General features: G+C 33.8%; 1 protein-coding gene across 2 annotated transcripts in view; it reads right to left on the bottom strand.

Moving 5' to 3' along the window:
- Positions 1–25,127, bottom strand: part of LOC124533229 (max-binding protein MNT-like) — a 31,194-nt gene extending 6,067 nt beyond the window's left edge. Inside the window, exons 1-7 of one of the 2 annotated variants that reach the window (XM_047108429.1) lie at positions 18,955–19,430; positions 11,744–12,276; positions 5,299–5,521; positions 1,407–1,650; positions 630–765; positions 341–408; positions 141–257 (exon numbers count right to left, since the gene is read on the bottom strand). In XM_047108429.1, coding sequence (XP_046964385.1) covers positions 141–257; positions 341–408; positions 630–765; positions 1,407–1,650; positions 5,299–5,521; positions 11,744–12,143 — 1,188 coding nt within the window. In that variant the 5' untranslated portion in view covers positions 12,144–12,276; positions 18,955–19,430. Of the gene's footprint in view, positions 1–140; positions 258–340; positions 409–629; positions 766–1,406; positions 1,651–5,298; positions 5,522–11,743; positions 12,277–18,954; positions 19,431–24,977 lie in introns of those variants that run through there. The other variant, XM_047108430.1, reaches the window with a different exon arrangement.
- Positions 25,128–26,269: the final 1,142 nt, after the last annotated feature.

Here is a 26,269-nt window from a genome sequence, read left to right as displayed (position 1 = left end):
ATAATTCACCGATGAAAATAAATTAATTTTGGGCAGTTTTGTTTACGTCTTGGCTTCATTCTCTATTTGAATCCTTACTTTTTTTTATAGGTTATTTTTATTATTATTATTTTTTATGCTGTATAAGGAGACGTGATTACCTGTGAAGTTGTGGGTGTAATTTGTATCGGCAACGTGCGTAGCTTCGTGCTGAGGTTTAGTGTACGAGGTGGCGAGGATTCCATTCGAATCGTTGAATGCGGCGGCGAAGACGAAATCTGGAATGAAATAAACTTTATAAATAAACAGTTATAAGTATATGCTTTAATATAATCTACATGTAGAAAAAAGTTACACTCACACTAACAGGGATTCCCAGTACCTGACCATTAACACGATCGTCCCTATCATTTTCTTCGCAAACAGCTTCTGAAAACCCAAAAAAATGATTTTTGACTTCATTTTTTTTTTAATAAAATTTTATTTTATGACAAACATTTTATAGTAATTTATTTGAAATATTATTTATTCTGTATTTAGAATAAAAGTAATAAAAGTAATAGAATAAAAGATATATTTTTCTGTATTTAGAATAAAAGTATGTATTTAGAAGTAGAGTGTTTGACATGAGACTTGAACATATTACTAACCAATACTATTTGGGCGTATCGTGGCACGGACCGAGATTTCTCGCTTCAACGCGGCGAGTCGCTGTTGCGCTGCGATCTTTTCGCGAGCCAGTCGTTCCATCTCGTGTTCGCTTTCGCGCTCCTTTCGTCGAAGCACCTACGAACAAAGTACTAGGATAACGTACATCGCTGACATGTAGCAATATTGGCGGAGTGTTCTCGATATTTTCTAGAATCCAAATGAATATTATTACGCAACAATGAGCTTTATTAACAGACCATAGGAAAATACGAAACCGTGAGATAAAACTTATAATTAAAGAATCAGAGGTCCTTCACGCACCATTTCCTTTATTCAAATATACATACATAATAAATTTAATATTACCGTGCATTATATTTTATAAGAAAACAATGCATTATTAAATGCTCTGAGTATTACATACGATAAATTAAAAAATTAAAATGTTTTAAACATAAAAAAAAATCTTAATAAACCTTTCTATGTATTATTAAATTAATTAAAACACTGTCAAGTATTTAAGGATTATTGGCGCAATGAAATCGTTATCAAACATACATATATTACATAATAAGTTTTTTTGCCACTCAGTCTGTTGATGTTTTACAATCTCATGGTGTAGAGCCACACCCATCACGCAATTCAAGGGTGGACGAATATTAACATTTTTAACATGTAAAATATACAATAACGATAACTGTGCGATATTAGGTACATTATATTGATACAATACTAGATTATTCTATAGATTATCGATAAGTTGATTATAGTTTTACCTGAATGTAACGAATTGCCGAGCCAAGTATTGATAAGTTGGAAGTCTTTTTGTCGTCGGGTGTGGCGGGCAGCTGACGCTTGAGGAGTTCGAAGCACTCTTTGAGATGTGCTCGGCGGTTCTTCTCCAACTTATTGTGGACCTCCCGCGTTCCGGCTCGAGGCGCACTACCGATGCTACCGCTATTGCTACCGCTCCCGCTGCCGTTACTGCTGACCGATGGTGGAGATGGTATTTGTGGTGGTCTGTGGACCAAAATTACAAAGCTATCGTGAACTCATCCCGATAAAAATTGCATATTGACAGACACTAACTTTCTTCAAATATTTAAATCAGTTTGCTTCCTAGCTTTAATCGTTTTTTTTTTAAATAAACTTTCAATCGAGTATTTGTCGCCTTCTATTCTTCTAACCTTGTTCTAAAAATGTTTGTTTTACAATCAAGGAACATCCATAATAACGATGCGACATGACTCTTAAGTTTCTTGTAATTAAATTACAAAATAAGGGCCTACATAACACCAGATTAATGATGCATGCAACGGCAAGGACTGATCTATAGGGCGATGAATAATAAAATTACTTAATATTCGTGTCAATGTATCCGTTACTGAGATTAAAGCGTCATATTATTTTGATTATAACGGCTTTATAACAATGTTGCATGCCGAAAATAAATATTATATTGTAAAATATGAAACAATAAACCTTAAAAAGTTTTTATTTCTATCACAAGCTAACACATTCAAGTTAAAAAACACAATTATATGTAAAGTATGCTTAATATAAAATATTATAATTAGTAAAATTTTGTATCTGTGCAATAGCCCTTGCGTCAATTATATAAAAAAAACGCAATTGCAATCTTATCACGAGTCCTTGTCCTTGGCATGAGATGTCAACCTTTAGATAGTTAAACAAAAAAAAAATGACACTTAGAGGTCTTTCGACCTACTTATTAATACCTTAGGAACAAAATATTTATAAGCTTGGGTATAAACCTTGCGCGAGATAGAACGAACCGCAAGGATACAATTACTGATTCATTTTCGACCCCCTTACATATATAACGCCACATAATACATGGACGATGCTACTAGGACTTAATATATTCGTCGACACTACTAAGGCATCTATGTAGGTTTTATTTAATATATATTTTTTTAATCAAAATCTTTGCAGACCTTTGCTCTACTCTCAACTAAAAGATTTAGGCCGCATAATATAAGTTATTTATCAAAGACATAATATTTTTTTAAACTGCATATTTTTAATACTGGCTATAACTTAGAGTAAAATTGGCTTTCTGGACAACTCTATTTTTAAAAGTTGTAAAACCTGAAATAAATATTTTTTTAATTGTAAGAATTACAAAAATAAGGTTTTATGTTTAAGTAGTTTAACAGAAACAACGCACTATTTTTTATCAATCATTAACCAGAAACATACAAAAAACTAAATTAATGACTGCTGTTTTCAATTGACCACTGTAATCTTAATTGGATACGCAGGTTTTGTCTAGATTTTTTATTAAATAAGTCTGCAAATCTATTTGTTCCTGAATAACATTTTTTCATATCGCGGATCTTAGATCTAAAACAACATATAGTACACAATTATCTTTTGGGAAGGGCTCGTATCCGTTGAGGGTAACTTTATCAAAGTTGTACTTAGAGTTTTATTATAATACTAATCAAATAACAAGCTTAAGATTTTTCAAAGCAGAACTCTGCCATTTGAGGGAAGGGCGCAGGTGTGTCTTAAACGCCTTAGAAGAATCCGCCACTGATGATGACAATATGTTTATGTATATATATATTTTAAATTTCTTAAACTAATCCAAACCATTTCCTTTAATAATTCAAAACATTTGTAATTACAATACACTAAAAATTATTCAATACAAGATTATATAGATAATAAAAAGCGTAGAGTTATACTTGTTGACTTCCAGGCAGGATATAGTACGAGTATATATGTACATACATCATTGTATTCAACTAGAAGACTAGCAAGTTTCTTGTCGATTCTAATCTACATTCCGAATCGGTAGCTTCAGTCTTGTAAAATGACGAATCAAAAATGCTTGAAAAAGCCTACTTCAATAGGGTATTTTGTGAATTTGTTTCTGATATTTGATCAACTGTACAACTGAGTAGATTTTTTTAAATGCTTTTTTTATAATTTTCAAATGCTTTTATTTCACTTTGAACGTTTGTTCTCTTAGTTCAATCCATGAAAAGCGAAATTAGAACCTCTTTAGCCTTGTATTCAACGATAATGCATTTTTATATTATACATAACTATCTGTATATCTTGGAAGTCGAAGAAACTCCCTTATATACACTATTAAAACTTATTTATTTAGTATATAACTTATTTATTTATTTATTTATTTATAGGTTCGTACCGTTTAACTATTAATATTAAAATATATAGTAAATATACTTTAGAAACGAAAATTTATATTAATGTACCCAAATAAAAACTTATCAATGTTAAGTAACAATGAAATAACCTTGAAAAATTTTTTTTTTACTTCAGCCCAGTCGGTTTTAAAGTAATAATCAATGTCGTTTTGTAAAGAAAAAAGTTATTTCCGATTATTCCGGTACTTTTTGCAATGAGAACCTCCTCTTTTAAATTCGGTTTGAAATAGATGTAACATCTAAAAAAGTTGGTATTCACTAGCAAATACGGCATACCAGATAATATATGTATAATACAAATGTAATTTATGCCTGGTTGATTTTTGTTGATTAGAATGTTTACGGTTTATTATTTTTTTAGTTGTATATTTATTGCAATTTTTTAATATTTACAAGTTTCCGACTGGTATTGGCTATTTGGTAATAAATAAAAAAGGGTAATTAATAATTTCTAAAATTTTACGTTTTTAACCGCTGTGTATAGCTTTATGATTGGAAAAAGTAGTGACTCCCTCATATCCTACTATAAGGCAGCCTCTTATTAAGGTTTGACGATTAAGAATAAAATATTAAAGGAAAAAAACATGGTTATTGTACTAAGAGATAGATACTTTAGTAGACCTTTTTAAGGTGTACAATACTTTAGTACATTATTTTGATCTATCCCTTAGGATTTAGCCAGCGTTTGAAATGTAAACGCCCAAAAAATGTTTTTATTTACGACATCACGTTATGAACCTCTAAAATTATCAGTGTTTCTCTACTATAGTATTCATGTATTATACATAAAAAGCTGCGTCTTGAATTACTGTTCTGTAATCTGTTAAAAAACCGCATTAAAAGCCGTTGCGTAATTCTAAAGATCTAAGGAAACACAGGGGCAGACAGGCAGCGGAAAGCAACTTTGTTTATATCTACGATGTAGTGATAGTGCCCTGCTATGATAGATATATATTATGCTATCATTTCAGCTGACCGACCGAACAAGTGGTTCAAATAGCGCAGGTATTCATTTCTAAATATATAAAGGTTTTTCAACTCGAAATTTCATCAAAATTTAATTGAAATTTAACGAAGGATCAAATTCCGAATTTAAAGGGCAATTTGTTATTAACTTAACCCAATTAACTATTTATTCTTGAAACTCCTATGAACTGAATTTCCATTTTGTTTTAACAAAATATTTCCTTGTTAAGAAACAAAAATAAACTATAGTTTATATTATTTATGCGCTATTAACTAAAATGAGAAATATGTTCAAAATATGATTTTTAATTTAATTCGCAGCCGTCAACCACCTATACTATAAATAATGTAACTCAACTTTAGTAATTTATAACTTTCTAAGTGTTGACGTCATAACAGAACAAAATTACAGACAAAATTAAATTCGCAAGCACGTGGGTACGATGAATTCAATACCAGCTGATTTGAGCATTGCGCTTACTGGGAGAACATAACTCACCCATGACTATTGTTTGTATTACGCGACCTGGAATGTTCTTGTACGAAGTCGAGGGGCACGGAGGGCGGTACGGCGGGTATAGGGACCGGCGCGAGGGGCGCGATAGGCACAGGCGCAGGGGGCACCACCGGCACCGGCGGCGACGTCGGCCGCACCACGCCATTACTACGCGTCACCGATACTCCTGTCAGTCGCACGGACACAGGCGACTTCGGCTCCTCCTCTGTAAACAAAGAACTACGTGTAAGAAAACCACTACTACGTTTAATTTTCTCGAAACAACCTACGAACGGACGTGTTGACGATGGCCGACATGTCAAATCCGTGTCAACCGCTCATCGGTGGCTGCAGTCTGTGGCGGTAAAGTACTAGGCGAACATACCAAGGTAAGAGTTCAACAACGATGAAACGAAAGGTCGTATACGAGTGAATGAGACGGTTGTAATACTTCAGCGTGTTCTCCTTCAGTATTTAAAAAACGACGTAATATCGTAGGTAATAAAGTTCATATTCTTTTGTATTACAAATATTTTTTGGACATAAAACGAAGTCAGAACGTTTGAATTGACTTGAGGAAAAGAGACAGAAAACAAAGGCGTGGTTTATCGAATGACGTAAAATAAAACAGAGTAAGCACGCCAGTTTTTTGACATTACTAGTTGCTACGCCGAAAATCAGCTGCTCGTCGACTCGCGCTATTCTAACCCGAAAGGCTGATCGTAACGTATAATAATATTACGAACGTAGAACAGACGTCTTGCGAAAACTGCTTACGTTGCTTACTACATATTATAAAAATTGCTTACGCAAAATGGTCATTAACTAAACAATTTGAGGCAATTAGTAATTATCATTATATTCTTCGTTTACAACTTTGTATGGCGGTACGAATGAATAATATTCAAGTAAAATTAAGCCTCAGTCTAAAAACGATCCATATTTAAAATCCACGAAAAGTTATTTCTGTCTAGTTTATATACGAAAAAACGTTTCAGACGTTATAATCATTATAAATAGATAGCTAATTATTTTATCAACACTATTCTTTTTAGTATAATATGTTTTTACAAGAATGTCAATTTTATCTTCAAGTAATCGTAGAGCATATTCTAATGTGTTAGGAAAAGGGAGTGTAGCGCCGACAAATTCGAAAAACCAACTACATGGTTAAATGAACTCCAAGCCTTTTAATTCAAGAATAGAAGAAAGGGTCATGACAAGATCAAAGCATTTTACCGTTACTAATTAAAATTATTTACTGTGACTTATACCTAATTACACGACTATCCTCTTATCCAGCATATTAATTGTGGCAATCTCGCGGGATTAAAATGATTCTGTATAAGAATTTCATAAAACAAACAAACAGTATTTCTATTTTTATCCTGATAATGTTATCGTCAATCCATAACATAAGCTTTTATGGCCATGGCATTGGCAAATTGTCGTTTATAGATGTTACACAAATACATTCTAACCTTCAGAAGAAAATGAGGCCAGCCGTTTCTATGTGAGAAAGTAAATTGTCAAATTGACAACTGTCAAAGTTGGCATTACATAACATTTGTTTTACAAGCGACAAAATTTTGAATAATTTCAAAAATGGAACTACACACGCCGAAACAATACTTCTATCACATTCATCTACGGTCTATCAATCAAAGTTGTCATTTCTCAAATCTTTTGATTCCAAACGATATTACTATCAAAAATTCAAAATCTAGTCTCCAACGGAATTAAGTACTCGCTGTTCCGAAAATACGGGTATTTAAGAGTTCGTTGCGGAATAAAATTATCAAGGCACGTTTATCAAGCGTACCATGTTAATAATAAATAACGCAATACAAATGACGTATTTTATAATGATACTTAGAATTTATTATATGCAGTCTGTGGAATGAAAAATTATATAATCTTGAATGACTTAATACGTAAGCATATTTTCCAACTGTTAAATAAAAATAACCTATACTTTATCATACAATATTTTGAACCTTAAATTGAATAACAGTTTATACAATATCAATTATGATACCGATAAATGTATATCTAAGATGAAGAAGACAATCTTAATATATACATACATAATATACACGATGAATTTTAAAGTTAGACTTTACATTTATTCACAAATGTGATATTTAATTTTCATTGTAATAGAGTATAATAAAGAATAATAAAAGGAAAACGGATCAGTGGGCGGTTGGTTACTGACCTGTCGTTTTAATACGTTTAACGTCCATTTGAATAGGTAAAATGTCTAAGATATGTACCTACCCGTAAGGCTGGTGAACTTGTGACTTTGAATAACAATTTCGACTTTGGTTAGTTATCATTTTTAATAAATTTAAATAATCACTCATTACAAATCAAATCGAAGCCCCATTGCGAGTAGACTCTAACAGACAATTTTGAATCATTAAGTCGCATTATGTAAAGCTACTAATGATTCGCAATGCATATTCTACCAAAAAAAATCGGTCACTAACACGTAGTTTTCTTTTTTTTTTTGTATAATATCTTTAATATGTGTATAGATAACTTAGTGTCGCCTGCGACTACGCTTGGGTTAGGTTCAGGCGTAAGGTATAAAAAGACCATACTTGTGGTTCAAGCTTGCTTCGCGGTGAATAAGCGACAGACACAGTGTAATATTCGTATTTATAATATCAATATACATTATACATGGAAAATATATCCTTTTAAATATACCACCGAGACGTCCCTACATCTTCACTTTACGTCTTTTTTTTAATTAATAATGTTCCAAATATTTTTCTTAAGCAAATGATTAGACTAACAAAAAAGGTGTACAGTTTTTTTTGAAGTGTTCTCGATGAAATAGATCTCAACAATTAAAATAACATGATACGTCTACGTGATGTTCTCATGACATAAAACCAACATTGGGTGCCAATGGTGGTTTTATGTCAAAATTATTCACTTTAAATTCAACAGAAAAAAAATATCAATCAGTTACAGTAATCCCGTGAAAAAGTATTCATTTGATTCAATATTTATCCTCAATGATACCAAAGCGACCAAACTGTTTTTACAGAGGTCAACGAATAAATAACAACAACGGTTCTAGTCGAATTAATTTCAATGCGATTTTAAAAAACATTTATGAGGCGCAATTCAATCAGAATTTTTTGAAAGTATTATTTTGTTCCCAAAAATGTCACCAAGTTATTTTAGCCACAAAATTACTATTTTAAGGTTTAAAAAATTATAAAATTATTTTTTAAAGAAAAAAAAACAAAATACATTATGGCGTAATAGCTCCTGTCTATTGCACTCCACTAGGATAGCATGTCGGGACAGGAGCTACGGCCGAGTCTACTCGTGCGTCATAATCGAACTTCTCCCGATTGTCGTAGGCGTTTATGTCGTAGTCGGGTGGTTCAGATTGAGCAAAAAATAGTGATATTGGCATTTCGAGGACGAGTACAGATGAAAATATAAAAGCTTTTATTACGAAATATTAAATTACATTTAACGATATAATCATGTTTCAAATGTTATGCAATATCACTAAAGTACTAATAATGTATTTTATTGAAAAATCAAAATGAATGGAAGTAAACTGTTTGGCACGTTAAAAGTGTGTCTCCTAGTATATATGATCTCCTGGTAAAACTAGCGCATGGCGCCGCGCGAAGTTGCCAATTCTTCGAATCGTAGGAGAAGATTCATCCTCGTTTTCCTTCATACTTTAAAGTAAAATTAAACTTATAAAACCATACAGGTATCGCTTACACTGCACATGTAAACTCATCATTAATACCATTTACTAAGTCATATTTTTTGAATATTTTCAGTCTTCGTGTTATCGTGTGCTTTCAATTGCTATAGACAACATATGAGTCCGGATGGACCACAAGATAAGACGACTGACTATATTATTGCAATTGGAACAATGGTTGCTTTGCCTATGTCGATGGCGGATGAAGTGGAGAGGAGCGCGAGGCCAAAATTGATAGAACACAATATGGCGTAGGGAGGTCCAGGTCGGCACGTGACAGACAGTTACGTGTAGCGCGTATAAGCGACGACCGTCCTAGTAGTTTTTTTTTCGTAACAAAATCCGTCGTTGGTACTTATTATAAAATATTACCAAAAAACAGTAGAATTACTTTTATTTTTAGTACGAGTTACTTCAACTTGTCCAAAAAATACATAATTTAAGTGCATAAAAACGACATTAATTTGACATAAATATTTTTTTCTTTTTTTGTTATGAAAATAAAAAATATGTACTTATATGAAAGCAAATAAACTACAAATGACAGGGAAAATTCTGCTTGCCAATAATATTTTTATCGTAAAGTCAACAACCTCGCTTTTGCGCTCTACATTTTATGACGTTCTTTTACTAACCAGCACGTGTAAGAATTATTTTTGTTATCTGAATAGTTATGTCAGCGCGGCCGATACTTACCTATCTATAATATATGAAATATAAAAGCATTGTGTATTTATTCAACAAATAAATAAAGACTTCGTTCATTTAAATAACTAACGCACGCTGTGACGCGATTTTCTTTATGAAGAAAGTTACACGCTTCACCTGACGTTTATAACTTGAATCTTAATAAACTTTATAAAATTTCGTTTCAAATGTCTACGATGCTGTACCAGGATTTTGGAATTACAATTATAGTGGATGTAAGTAATGAAGTGAATAATGTCTTATATATGTAGTGCAAAATGTTGTAGAGTTATTTACAAATCTCATGTAGTACTTAAATCTAAGGTTTGATTTTATAAACGTTTTGGTTACTATGGGAACGCGTGAAAAATAGATGGTAGTTGAGCACACTTATCTATCAGACACATTAAGAAGTGTTATATATAATATGTCTGCTAATTAAACTGAAGTCTGTAAACGTGTTCTAGAAGCCCAATGCCTAGAACTGATATCAACTAGTCCACGATAATTTACACGTAACTATGACGATTTGAAGGCCCAGTGAAGTTAATTTAGTCCTTAATACCAACAGTTAAGATCAAAAGTTGCGTAAATAAGTATTTGTGATGTGAGACAGAGAAAACCTTGTTAAGATAGTCACAATAACACAAACGCGATCGCGTTTACGATGATTGTAAATAAAGTCATATTGAAAATATGAGTAAAAACGATAGTTCCTTACAATTAGTTTTTATCAGTAACTTCAATTACTTTCCTTTTACAGCCGCGAAACTTTCATACTATAAGAAAGAGATACGTTTAAGATACACGTTTTAATATATTTTAAGCATTTCCAGAAGTTATTTTTCCTGTAATACATTTTCACGTATGTAAACTCTCATCGGCGAGGTTTATATGCCCTTTATTAATAGCAATAATTCTCAACAAACATTAATTATACTATTGGACTACAACATTTTCCCTCGTGTATATACATCGTAAATGTATGTATGTATGTTTGTATATTTCTTACTTAATGTTGAAACAATTTGAGATTATAATGAAATACACATATTTGAAAATTACTTCAAATTTTTATTTTGTATTTTATGTTACTATTGTGGCATAATTTTAATTTCAAATGCGTTAACAACGAAATAATCGATGTTCTGATAAATCCAATAGGCTTTTTGTTACATCGTCTCTTAATTGGAGTTGGATAAAAAATAAATTAAATATTTAATGGATACAATAAATAAATAAAGTACTCGTAATTGGAGCGTTTAGAAAATATTCTCAATTCGGTTAGTATTTAAAAAATATAGTTTAGAGAAGTCGTGATGTAAACACGTACAGGCGCCCATTTGTAACCCAGTGGGAGGCAGCTTTAGAAACTTCTATTGCGCAATACTACAATCAGACACACTAGTGTTCATCTTTATTGGATTTTAACAGTGCATTTGCGTCTATCGATTACGTATAATATTATTATTACTTAATACCTGTCATTTGACTATGCTAAAAATAAAGTTACTCAATGTGATACCTTAAAAAACAATATAAGATTATTCTGTTGTATGTTATTTATAGCTTAATTTAACATTGTTCAGTGTTTTTACAATTAATTACAATATATTTTGAACGCAAAGAAATAATTGTATTGATTTTATTGGTTTCGTAGTGCAAACTCATAACTGTATACTTGCAAGACGCTTTATTATGTCATATTTATAATTATAGCAATTCCATAAACTAACTAGATAATCACAGTCGATAAATTGAGTGTTCGATTACTTAAAATAAAAAATAATGATATCTTACTGAAGTATACATATTACGTATTAAACACATTTTTCATTAAAAAAAAGTAAACTAACGATGCATTTAAGTTGAGTCACAAAACTGTTTCAATTATTATTGGCACTTATAACTAATTCAATATCACATAGGTCAATGGTTGTTTTTCGGTAATTACTAATGGAATCAAATCGAAAAATAATTTTAGGAGTGCAATCAAGCATTAGTTTAACTTACCCAAATACTCTTTGATCCATTTCTTTTTAGGAGGCCTTGCGATTTTTTGCTTGTCCTTCGCTTCTTCTTTAACCGGACTTTGATTGGTCGAAGTGGACGGGTTTTCGACCGTTGGTGACGGTGGTGCAGAATTAAGAGAAGCTATTACTGAATGCGGTTGTCCATAGCCGTTATTGTGACCGTTTGGTTGAAATTGTTGATAAGTCTTTAGCATAATAGGGATAGGCTCGACTATACTGCCAAATTCTGTTTCCCTAGTATTTATAGCAATGGTATGCAGCGTGTCTGAGTAGAAGGCATCCCTGGGCGCATTCATTGTGTCATATAGCTGCGGCTCAGCACCACGTCCCCGGTAACTGGCAGTGACCAAATTGGCTTTGATTTCCATGAATATACCCATCCTTTTTTTGGCACGATAATTTTTAACTTTGCACTTCACTAGTCCTCATTGTTATAAATTCAATGTTTACAACAACACACATACGTAATTTGTCTAATTAACTTGTTATTCTATTCACTTTTTAATTTATCATCTGCACACAAAATTACGTGAAATTATTAGGGTGCGTTAGCGAGGGTCAAATTAAAATTTTTAGATTACGAAACGAGTGTTTAAAATAATGAAATCTATATAAATATATATACAAAGTATTTTGTATAATATATTTTCAGAGAAACCAACAATGTACTCCTAAAATATTAATAATTTTTGCACGATTGATCGAATTCACGGTGACTAACAATCAACAACAATGTATTCAAACTTCCACAAATAATCGGCGTCATGGATTTGATAAAATTTGTTTTATTCAACTTTAATTAACGTATTGATTTTCTTCCCAATCAAATTATATAATTTTGACGTCAACAAATCACAATAAAAAATTAGTTACTATTACAATTCGGTTATACTTACTAGTAGTCGAGCGCGGCTTAGCTCGCGTTTTAGGGTGTTGGTTGGATTACCAAATTTCATCAAATTCGGTTCAGCGGTTTGGTCGTGAAAGAACGACGGATTTACTTTCACATAATATTAACACGTTCACTGCCACCTAAATTTTTCCTATGCTCATAGCGATGCCGCCATACATAATGCCGCGAACACGCTAGGCGTGTCCCCGGCATCGCTAGATAAATTGTATGGACAAGCGTAGCGTGTCCACTGGCACAGGAACAAAAAAATGATAATTTTTTTGTTAAAACGGTCTTTGTTAGTTAATATTTCTTGTGTTATGCAATAATTAAGGTGTTTAGAATAATGTTGTCAGTGTTTTATCCTGGAATTATGACAAAAAACCGCTTTTATAGTAAGTAAACATCATAATGTAATCAGTGGTTGTAAAACTTTTTAATAAATTCCCACATATCATATTTATATTAGTGTCGAATTTGATATATACTTTTTATCGCGTTATGATTTAGTTCGTATTTCAATAAAAAAATTGTTCATGATATATACTGTTACCTGTTATCTACTGTTGTATCCCTGCAAAGGTCGCGGGTCAGTTTGAAAGTAGCAAGGTATAATCAAATAAAATAAAATAGAACTTTCAATACAAATTAAAACAGAGTTTAAATTTCGCTTCATAAAGTGTCCATAAAAATCCACCTTCTTTTTTTGTTTTCTCAAATACATACTTATTAATTTCTAAAATCAATTTTTATCTCACTTGTTTCGTTCACTTTCTTATTAGTTGCTAGAAACGTTCAAAGGTCATAGGATATCGATTCGGTGCACATGTCTTGATATAATAATAAAGAACAATTAAATAAGTAATAATTAATAAGCAAATAATTAAAAAATAATCAAGCTTCTTGTAAGCTAAACTCGTTTTATTGTTTCATTACTTCAATTCTTGTAACACGAATTTGAAGTTGACATGAGTTTACATTTTTAAGGTAAATCAGCCTTATTTAGTGTTTAATTTTATATATTTGGTGTATGTATGTGGTAGTTAATGATTAATCGAACTAACATATAGGTACTTGTAATACATAATCAGTATCAACATAACACAAAGTAAGACAATTTTGTATAAACTTTGTCATTAAATAGGAATGGCAGAATTACGGCTTATATAGTTTTCAACCGACTTCCAAAAGGAGGAGGTTATCAATTCGATTCAATAACTATAACTACATTATATAATCGTAAATCGACTTTTAAGTAGTCTAATATTTTTCATTTCATTTAACTTAGGAAGACTCTAAAAAATATGTTGAATACGCAATTATTTTTATTACTTTTTCGTGCATATTAATTTGTTTTAAAATAGTGTTTTGTTTGAAGTCGGTTTTTCTTTTTGTTAAAATTTTTATTTATACTACAAAGGTGTATAAATTTTTATAATAATAGATATTTGTACAAAAAAAAAATGTAACAAAGTTCCGCAAATTTGAGAAAACAATAACAAAATTAGTTCAATTTTCAACAAATTGGTAATAAGCCATAAATAAAATGTGGTTTGTTGAAAAAACAGTTTGACAATCTATGATTATCCTTAATAAGTGAACAAGCCTAGCGTGTCGCCGGCATTACGAAAGACATTTTTTTGTAAAATAAAAAAAAAATATTATTTTTAACGGGCCACTTAAAAACTCAGTAGCTTATCGCTTGAAGATTGCACACAATTAGTTTGAATGAATAATTTAGCCTAGTTTTTAAGATATCACTGAAATTCTTAGAACAAGCCTAGCGTGTTCGCGGCGTGGCTATAGAAATTCGCATGAACACGCTAGGCGTGTCGCTGGCACTGAACGTGTTAATTTAGATTATATACCGATTACAATATAATACTTCTTAATAGTAATCAAGACATTTAAAAAAATGTATGAAAAAAGTTACCTAAACACCTATGTGGATACATAAATTCCACCATTTGTTATATATTTTGGTTTAAGTTAATTGTATTATAAAATACTCCATACGATTTTGCGTAAAAGATATTTTCTGCACGAAAGAAGAGAGCGCTTTGAGCGCAAACATGTATGAGTGAGATAGTATATTAGAATGGGCGAGGTGTCATGCTCATGTGGCTCGAAGGCCAGCGCCACTGATAGTGTGGATGTGTTCAACAAGTGAGGGGGGAGGACAGCATGCACAGTCGCATGGAGCTACGGGCACGTGCACTTGCCTCCCGCCCTCCACGTCGCACTCCGACGCCAACGCAATAGTAACTGTTATCTTTACCTCCTTCAGTAGCGTGTTGCCCTGGTACATAAAGCAACCGAATTGGCAGACATTTTCGATTCAAAAGAGAAAAAAACATTTTTCTTTTGGTAATTTTTGTTTATATTTTTTCGTTCATATTTACTGTCCGGGACATATTTTGAATATAATTATAAAAAATATCCCCTGATGTTTAATGGTGGCGAAAATAGTACATAGTAACTAGTTAGTACTTAAGTTACATAAAAAAGCAGGTGTTTTGGTTATGAACCTATAAACATTATTGTTAGTCAGGTCTAATGTATACGTGTTGGGCGGTGCCCATGTCGATGAAAACACGTTGAATGGGGCAACATTGTTTGAAATATTAAACAAACAATAGTTAATGCTGATTACTCTTGCGTAGTTTGATTAACACATGACTTCTCTTAATTAGAATAGATTTAGAACATATTAAGCACAATCTGTTCTACATGTTAAAAAATAATCAGATTTTTATATACATGGAATATATATAATACATCAATACTAATAATTATGAATACTGACTCATTTATATAAATATACTACAATTATTTTGAACTCACAAAAATCAAAACATTAAACAATGAACATAATGTGAGTACCTATATCGGCTCGAATGTAAACGTATTATACCATATTTGTTACGTAACTAAGACCGGCGGACACGTGTATGTGTTTATATGTTATATAAGAACTTCGTTACTCTTGCTACGATTTGTAAATTAGAGTTCACTCCATTAGAAATTGCACTAAGACAAAATAAAATAGCATATCAAAAAATTAAACAGATTATCTTGCTAAAATATATTAACATTTTAATACAGAAGTAGAAGCAACATATTTTAAACTTATTAATTATCAGAATTGGGTGATAAAAATAATTAATATATATTCTTAATGACAATCAAAAACTACATACTATAGGTATAAGTACTGCATACTTAATAACATTGTTTGTGAGACATAGTTCCTGCTAAGCAGACGCGTTTGCGTAAAAAGCAAAGAAACTAAAATATTTATTTTAAATTAAATTATTAATTAGGGACTATTCAAAGTCATGTATAATCAAAGGTCGGCGTTCACATTGTTTTTATTTATACCGTGATTATTTTTTGATAAAGTAAGGTCTCCAAAATAAATCGCGGGCTCTACATAAAGTATTAGTTAAAGAGTTAAAATTCAAAATCATTGTTGTGGTATTGCTATAGTATGGCCGTGAGTTGTCACTAAGCGAATCGTATTGACGATTTTTGTTTCTACAGGATATACCATTCCATAAATCACGCTAAAATCTTATCCTTATGACAATTCCGTGACGAAAACGGTCTCATAAGCACGGATTATCCGCCACTATTCACATTAAATTTAAATTGAATCTGCAATATGACTATCACAAATGTCAGAGCAATGCAATTTTCCGAGTAGTGGTGAAACTATGTCAGATCAAACAGTTTGTAAATGCATTATTATCAAAATGTGAAAATATCTCTGTGCATGTTTTCCTATTACATGGTCCCAGCTACGAAAAACAAAATGATTTTAGGCATTATAAGATAAGATAAATTATAACATATTTTTTATATAAAGGCCATTAAAATTAAATAGGTTAACTAAATTAAATAGGTTAGTAATAATTTCGTCGCTTCGAAAAACCGTATCCATGAATTACTGTAAAATAGTTATTTGGTGTTTTTCACACGAAATATATTTTTTAGTGTATAGAGATACTACTTATACACTATAATAAAGAAAAATGTGTAAGAAATATGAACCTATGCAACAATTAGTGGTCTTTTGTAAAAAACCATGGAAAATTAATATCAAACATTTTTACTTTATAACAGTATTTGTATTTCGTTTTAAATATGCATTAGTAGTTATACAAAATATAGATACTACTAACCTAGAAAAGTAGTTTTGAAATTCCTTTGTTTATACTTAGCTTGAAACTGTGCAATAATAATAGAATTGAATAATTTTAGATATAACATCGAAAATAAGTATTTCGTGTGACTTTAACTTAAATACGGTTTAATCATATTGATTTTTCATTTTATGCCAGCTGTACCACGATATCAACTGCGTTCAATTTTTAAATGCCTATGATGTACATGTCAAGTGATTGACCAGTCAGCCGAACATACAGCTTTAATAAAATTGTCACATACAAAAAAGATACAATCAAATTCAATTTTGGTCCGAAAGTGGGTGAAAATGGGTTTTAGTTTGGGAATGAGCATTCCACCCACTTTAATATAAATAAATAAAATCGAATTGCTACATCATTGGCCGAAAGCTTTTATATGATATAATGATTTTCATTTTGGATTTGCGCTAAAATGGCATACTGTTTGACGAAGCTGTTATCAGAAGTTAGTATGTATAATTAAATAAGAAGTGGATATAAGAAGTTAAGTGAAATTATGTTTTATTATAAATATAGCAGAACTATTAGCGAATGTAATATTTGTATATGTCTACGCCTTTTTCGATTTTAATAAGCTATATTAATAGGTTTGAACATTATGCAACATTATCTAAATTTGTTCTACTATTGATCGATTATTTTATTTTGTCTGAAGATTTGCCGTCTCCGTCTTGTTCTTATAGAACAAATATGAGTAATAAACAAGAAACAGCCAATTTACTTGCTAAGGTCTACCCAGCAGTCATTACACAAAAATATGATATCTTTGTTCAAAGTTCGTAAGCACTTAATCATCAAGTAACTAAAATGATACAAACAGCTCAAAATACAATTTTTTGGACAGATTTCATTTATAAAGTACCAACGGATATTCTTTTAAACATAGCATTTTATTACGTCACATAGTTCTTGAATGCGAATGAATTGACTAATATATATTATAAAGAAACAACTGAACTAATTTTTTTGCATAAACATGATTTTAATCGAAAATCGTTAAAAATAGAGTTACCTTTTAGATCGAAATGGTAATTTGAGTACAATAAGGTAATACAATTAAATGAATTTATGCATGAATATCAATCGCATATTGGTCACACGGAAACAAATCTAAAAATATATATATACTATGTTTAAAATGAATTTCTGAAAATAATTTAACAATCGCCTATGTAGTTTTTTTTTCAAAACGGAAGTGAAATAATATTATATCGAGACAGCGATTGAAAATAAATTCAGATTTATTGTCAATCAAATGATATTAAAAAAAAACACATTTACAATTTCAGCAAATTACTCAAGTTCTTTTTTATAATTAAAATGATAACCTCCATTGTAATTAATGATCTGGTATGTGCGTCATTATACAAGTATTATTTTGGTGCTTGCCTCACGATATAATTTGTTTTTAAAAATTGCATTTTTATTTATATCCAATTAACGTGAATTAAATGTACAGCGCGCACAAACCACAGAAGCAGGTAAAACCAATCCCGTGCACTCTCCGATTTGTACAACTCTACAATATAACATTGAGTTAATTGTATTATTATTGCAGTCATTGTTTTCATTCATATCCCTCTGCGTTACTTTGCTGTACTGTCGAATTCTCATACTAAGATATATGAACACTATCAAGGTGATTTGGTGTTCACAAGAAACAAAACCTGTAGATAAATTTTAATCTCTCTACATAAAGAAAACAAAGACCGAACGAATACTGCCTTTGTGATAATATTGTATATACAATGTTGAATTAAGATAAAATTACTTGAATCCGATAAAATATTTGGTACGTTAATAACAATAACAAAATATGTATATGTAACGTTAACGTAAATACCATTCTGCGAACATCGCGAGTGAATACGCTCAAAGGTGAAATATTTGACAATGTTGGTTTCATAGCGATTTCATTATTTTATGATTCGTTTGCGATATTATTTTAAATGATATTTTAGCTGGTTAAATATCTCTTCTCAGATCTTTAATTTCATGTCAAGGTTATTTTAAAATTAAATATTTTTCGAGTAACTTTGATGCTAAATATCATTCAAAGTACTATTCAGGTTTCAGATAATACGAAATTACCAGTTGAAATAAATGCTTTATATCTGTTTTAGAATGAGCAACGTCCAGACAATTCTAGAGTGGTAGCCAGGCCGAGAGATGGCGAGGAGCAGAGGGGACAGCGGGTGCTCCAGTGGTTACCACTTGCTAATTGTCGGCTGCAGCGGACGCGCACGTGGGGCGCGGCGCGCAGGTGCCGCCGACCTCGCGCTATCTCGTCTCGCCGTTCGAGGTTGCGATGATAACGAACGCTATTTTAATCCGCAACCGCCGGCTCGACGTTCGTGACCGTCGCAAACGCACCCACGGATTCACTACGAACTCCCGAAATGGCTGCGCGTCGAAGGCGACCGGAGCTGTAATACGTCACGATATCGCAAAGAGAGAAAACGGCTCCCGGACACGAAGCCGACCGGTGCCGACGAACTCCGCTCGACGACTGAGCGGCCGCCGATCGCGGATTGTAGAACTACAACGCGTCTCGGAGGGCAGAGGCGGGAGGAGCGCGACCTCCGAGCCCCGCGCCGCGCCGCTCGCCAGCCGCCGCCGGACGAAATCGCGAGGGGAGGACTGCAGGCGGGGGGCGCGCACGCGGTCGAGCGCAACACTCGCCGCTGCACTGTCTCATTTTACATAACGCTGCACGCCCGACGTCGACACGCGGCGCGTCACATTCGACTACCTCGAAACGAGGTCGCAACAACGGCCGCGCCGCGATACACCTACAGAATGTTAAGAGCAGCGCGGCGATAGCTGTTGCTGATGAAACGGCGGCATTAGCACGCCGATGACGTGTTTGAAGAGTTAGTCGGTCACCGGCGGAGTCACTGAACCTCGACGGCGGCGAATAAGGTGAATGGAACGTTGCAACCGAATCGGGTTGTGTTGGCGACGGTGCGAATGTAGAAGTCCACCGTGTCCCGCACTTCGCTCCTTATGCACAATATCGCTAACTTTCTAATAAAAGACGGTTAAGTGACGACGCCGACGCGACGCACTGTTACTAATTTGAATTTTTTTAAATATTTAGTTAAATATCACACTAAAACTATTACAGATACCGTTATTTCAGTAAAATGATATTACATAGTTCTATCGTAAACTATGGGTTATCCAAACAGAATTGAACAGACTAATTTGCGTGTCAATGCGAGCGCTAATTTGACTAATAGGATTTCTATATTATGTTATACGATACTACTACATGAGTACTGTTTTCCTCCTACGCCATGACACATGTTGGTACATTGTTCTTTTGAACATAATATATATTTTACGTAGAATTTCATAGTTTTTTTGAGTAAAATCATATACATGTACCACCATCATAGGAAGTATTTTACGGAAGTGAAATAATTAAGTACTCTCTTTATTTCATTAAACGTATATTTGCAAAAATATTTTATATTCAAAATAATTCTAGAAAAATACCAAACCCTTCAAGGCTATTCTTGAACAATGTACATTTTACGCCGATGGGTCACGTAATCCTTTGCCGCGAGAAAAAGGAGGGAACGATTATTGTATCGAGTGCAAGTCACAGGAACACATGAATAAGTGGGTGCAGGTACCGATAAGGTCGTGCGAGGGAGGGAGTCGGCGCATGCGTGCGACGTCTGACCTTGGCGCGGTGCAGCGTGCAGCCCGGGCTCTCTCCCCCCGGACAAACACCTCTCCCCGCTTCATATACCTCTTGTAACCACACCTGCCGGTTTAGCAGGTTGCGATCCAACCTAGCATCATGTCTAGATTCTATTTTCGGAATACGCGATCTCATGAAATTTGCTCAGTTTCCTTTGACACGATGAGATCAATTCTGTTCAACATAACTAAAGACAGAAACTAAATATTGTAATAATAATAATATAAAGATACATTTTAACAATTTCCATGGTTTGACAATCGATATAAAACGCTTAACGCGACACGGGAGTCCAAGTGGAAACGCTATGAAGAGGGGAATCCACCCACCGGAAGTCGAGATATGACTGCGTATCATGCAACGAAAGCTCACTGATTCATGTAACCTTATATGATAAGCATTTAGATTCTTGTACAAAATGTGTTGGTAAAGTCATTAATTAAAAACACATTAAACATTAATGTTATTCGTTTTAGAATTTTGTGCTTGGTTAATTTGTACTAACGTACGTGTTCTTTATTATAAGATATGTTACATTTACAAACCATTGTTCCAAAAGCTAAACCGTTTGCTATAAAACGGTATTGTCTTTTTTATTTACATACATAAATATATACTGAGTTTTATGCCATATATGTTATATGACATAAAATTTAGCGTATCTTTATTTTCTCGAGATAGGCAGACGCATATTTTTATTTACGGCTTTCATTAAGTTTTTATTTCTATCTCAGTTGACCTCAAATCAGCGGTATAATCAAGGGAAATAAGTATGTGTAAATATTATAATTAAACATAAATAAATAAATTTTCTCCTTTAATTTTAAAACTTTAATTCAGTGTTAAATAATAAGAGGGTTTATAAATTAAACAACGTCGAACACTCATGTATGTAATCTGTAGGAAAAATCATTCCTATTTAGCTATTTAATTAAGTCCTTAGTCTTAAAATGCTCCTCTTCTAGTGAAACTTTTAAACTAATTGCCATCACAATATACAAATATATTTTTTTGCTATTTGTTGCTTTTATGCTTGGGTAACACCGGAAGGCATACCTCTCTCGACAATGCTGGCAAAATCTAAGACGTTCAGAGTTATCTCAATTGAAATACTTAATGATCGCATATCAGAATATACCTGTGTTGAAACAATAATATTGTATTCCCGAAGAAAACCTGTATATGTTTATTAAAATATAGCTATCGTTGGTTATACCGTATACATTGGTTTTAACCAAACCCATTTTAGGGAACCCTGTTAGGCTGAAGCCACACGTTGTGCAAAACTTTCGTCGACTCATATGATTATCGACGTCAAGTTAACGTGTAGCTGAATACAAAAGAACGCGTTGTCAGTGTAGACGCATATGGCGAGGTCATACAATCCCTTTCACCGTTCTGATCGCCGGGTACTCGTGACGACCTCACTGAAACCTTGGTGATAAGATTCACCAAGCCTACTTATTTACTGCGTAGTTCCGATACACCACCCAGTCAGATTTTTTTAAGACGATATCATCACCTAACCTAAACAAAATCAATTCACATCGGCGCACACTTGTACTTCGGAAGCATTGAAGACGTCAGGTAAAACAAAGTATTATTACAAAAAGAAAGCCTTATGTTAGAGACTCACACAACTATCAAAATTACTTTGGGACTATTTTTTAAGCCGTGGGTTACCTACTATCATTTTTACAGTTTTTATTTATAGCAGACTTATCTGCTGCTATCGGCATAGTAAAAAGTTGAACCTATTAATTATATTGTCAATGCGCTGACAACCATACGCTCTAATCACCTAAGATATAATGACCCTTGTAATAACAAAAGCTCACTCAATAACCGATGACTGGACTGGGACTCGTCCTTGTTCCTCCAAAAGGATTCATTTTTCGGAAAACAAAACATAGGTATATTGATTAATTTAATAAGTTAGAATATTAAAGAGAAATTAATTTGTTAATCGTGTGGCCGGCTAAAGTGAAAACACTTATCGTTTATTTTTTATTATTATTATTTTATATTATAGTTTATATAGGCGGAATGAGAAATGGGTCACCTGATAAGTATATAAATGCTTACAGACTGACAGACTGGCGCCTTAAGAAAATTTAATGATTCCTTGCATCGCCCCACCAACCTTGGTAACTGAGATGGGATGTCCCATGTGTCTGTTACATTGGCTCACTCATCCTTCAAACCGGAACACAATACTCCGAAGTATTTAGTTGGCGTTAGAATATATTATGTTGATTGCGTGGTATCCAGACGAGCTTGCATAAGGCCACTTACTACTACTACCGCGTTAATATCTATGACAGAGCGGATGCTTTTTTAACTACACATAATTTATATTGTGGAAGCCCTAACGTTACTGCTAACAATCCTTAAAACTAAATTCAGGTCATTGTTTGTTTGAGTAGTAGTAGAAACATTTGATTTTATTTTGTTCCCATTTAGTACGTAAAAAATGCAAGTTGTTAGTTCTTTTTTAACTTTAAAAAATTATAATTCTGCAATTACATCAATTGGGATAGACATTATTAACATGTCATGTTTTGTAGAATACCAAAGATGTAGGTATTTTTAATAAAATACCTAATTCCGTTAAAGCAACAATTTGGGTTTTCAAGTAGTGTTAGTTGCTTTATAAGTTTTACGTTTTTTTTTACAAGAAACGGCATATTTTATACATAAAAAATGTTTAAGATTTATCTGAGTTTCGTATGAACCAACATGGAAGTATTGTGATATATATTATTAAAAAAAAATCGTTCATATTTCGTACATATTACTAATGCATTCTAGATAAGCAAAATGTATCCGTAGATAAAATCATATACAATACGTTTTAGATATTGTTTTTTTATTATTTAGTGATGTCATTCTTGGGTTTTTTAATGGCCTTCAACTTATATTCTATTATTGCCTGTAAAAATTTGATATGCGACCTGCAAACATTAGAATTAATAACATAAAAAACCAAAAGCCACACACACACACACACTTCTTCTTATAAATAAAATAACCAAAACGAAAGAGGGACATAAATGTTAAAATTACCAGGGTAGCAGAAACGACGAAGTGGTCTCACAAATAACCAGCCGGTTCATAAATACACGTGTATAGATGCTTAGTTATCGGTAAACCAGATAACGTTAGACACCAGACGAATCGTCCTTGTGTTAAAGTGAAACTACATGTTTTTTTTACTTGACAAAGCGTTTCTAAAATCAGTATTGTTTCTTCATAGTCAATCAATATTTATTGTATATAGATTTATTATAAAGCTCTATTTGAACGTTTCAAGTTATTGTTAGATTATTATTTTGTGACATTTCATTTTCATTAAATTTAATCTATGAAAATGAAACATCTGTTGTAATCGAAAGTAGCCTATCGTATAGATTATCTTAGCGTTATCAATTTGCAAAATAAGAACGTTTTAGACTTATACTAGGCATATGTTCACCGTATAACTGTAAGTGCAGACGCGACACCACTGTGAAATAATTGCCTTGGGCTTTATTTTGAAGTAAAGTTAAATAATATATGGATATCGCAATTAGGATGTTTCGAGTAAACAAGGCAGTCACAGGATGCGTGTGCACATCACGAGTCACCACCCCACCTCGCCCCGCGCTCTGCGCTGCACCGGCCTCTCCGCTCCCGCCCCGGCCTCGACACGAGGCGATCAGCTGACCGATTGCCCGCATCCATGCCAGCGTCGCACTCACTGACCAATGCATTACGTTTTACCGCCTTGATTACGTTGTACTCAACAGACGCAGCGTTGTACGTAAAATAAAAGAAAACGCTCGGTAGGTGAATTACGAACGAGTAACCGCTCACTCAACATGCGCAAATATAGCGTAGGTGTGCGTGTACAAAATGAGTACGATATAAAAGAACACATACCCAATATTACTTTAGAGAAAACTAACGTGATGTCATTGCAACTACACACAACTCGCAGTGAAGGCGAACACTGAGAAAGAAACTGTCGAGAGCGTCAAAGTAGTGCCGGGTCGGAAATCGCGTGCGAGTGATAGAGACGAGAATCGCTCGCATCTCGGTTTATCGCCTCAGTGTAAGTTTTGTGTTGAAATACATAGCACTGCCGATATTCGCTCGGGACGACGTAGGCTAGGGACGGTCGAACGTTATACTCTCTTGAAAGTTAATAACATCACACCACGTTCTCCATATTCACACAAAAACACAACATGGCATAACTCGACACTCGAGCGAGCGGCTCTCGTAACCGGCGAATTTCGGGCTTCCTTTGTTTACGTGGGGCGGGGCGGACCGCGGCTGCGTGGCGTTCAAGGTCAAGAGCAGCAGGCGTCAGCCGTCGCAGGGCGCGGGCCCGGGTACACCGCGCACGCTCGCCACTTACCGGCCTGGAGGCGCCTCTCCTGCAGCTCGATGAAGCGCGCCGCCTCGAGCAGCGTGTCGAGGAGGCTCATATCGAGAGCGCGGCACGGCCGCGCGCGGTACGAGCGCGCCCGCTGTCACGCCGCGACTGGCCACGCGCGCCGCAAGCCGCTCACGTGGCCGTCCGGCCTACTGGCGAATCGCGGCGCTGCACGCGTGTCACGTGTCCCCCATCGTTCACCAATGATAACACAAGAGAGCGCACCGCGCGGGGCGTGCGCGATCGATGGCTGTAGAGCCAGAGGTACGAGTACGACAGCGATACTGCGAGTCGCGACTCGCGAGAGCGACGGCCGACGAACAATCGAATGCAGACGTCGGTGCTGTGACGCGGCACGGCGGCACGCTTTGTTTATATCGAAATACTTTAGCGGAGCGCGGGCGAACTACCGGCGACACCAGCACTCGCGCAGCGCAGCAGCACGTGTCGCCCGACTTTCACTTCCAATGCGTGGGGAGTTGAGGACGCACGGAAGTTGATAAGTTATATTTTCACCTAACATCCTTCTTTTTCTGATACCTATGCACTAGACACCTAATATTATGAAAATTAGTTAATATTTTGACCGAACAATCTTCCAATCGAGTTAATTAAAATTAGCCTGATGTAATGTAAGATTTTAAAATGATTTAGATTATTTTTTGACTTTCTTATTGACTTATTACGAAATACAAAATATAGATTTACTTGTATATATTCGCGGATGTTTCTAACACTCTTACATCACTCTTAGATAGTACTACTGAGGAACAAGGTCGCGAACCAAAAATTCCCTTTAATATGTTTGCAACGTGTTAGTTAAGAGGTGTTCTGGCCTCACAAGTTGTCCAAGATTTTTTCGCGAGTGTTAGCCGCAATTGTTTTAAACATGATTTTCTAAACAAGAACCTCATAAAAAAAGTTTTCATATTAATCAATACAATTATATCGTTCTTATCTAACTGCTTGGCGTCACAAGAATATCTTAATATAATTTTAACAATGAAGAAAAATTATACGCATTAATATGTTTAGGAAAGAAAGGTCGAAAGTTATCAAGATTTTTTTTGTATTACAAAAACTTACCAGAGAATAAAATATAGGTACTGTAATGTATGTGTGCTTTTAGCCATTTACATATATACGAAGTGTGTTCTTTCAGAATAGTACCTGTCAATTAAGATTACGGTCCATTTACACCTTCGTCCGATCAGCATAAGAAGTTGACGAATATATTAAACTACAATCTATCCGTAGCAACTTTAAAGTAAGCT

Source organism: Vanessa cardui, chromosome 10 (assembly GCF_905220365.1).
Source record: "Vanessa cardui chromosome 10, ilVanCard2.1, whole genome shotgun sequence".
NCBI classification, from domain to species: domain Eukaryota; kingdom Metazoa; phylum Arthropoda; class Insecta; order Lepidoptera; family Nymphalidae; genus Vanessa; species Vanessa cardui.
The sequence above is the reverse complement of the archived record's forward strand: the minus strand, read 5'-3'. Positions and strand labels throughout refer to the sequence as shown.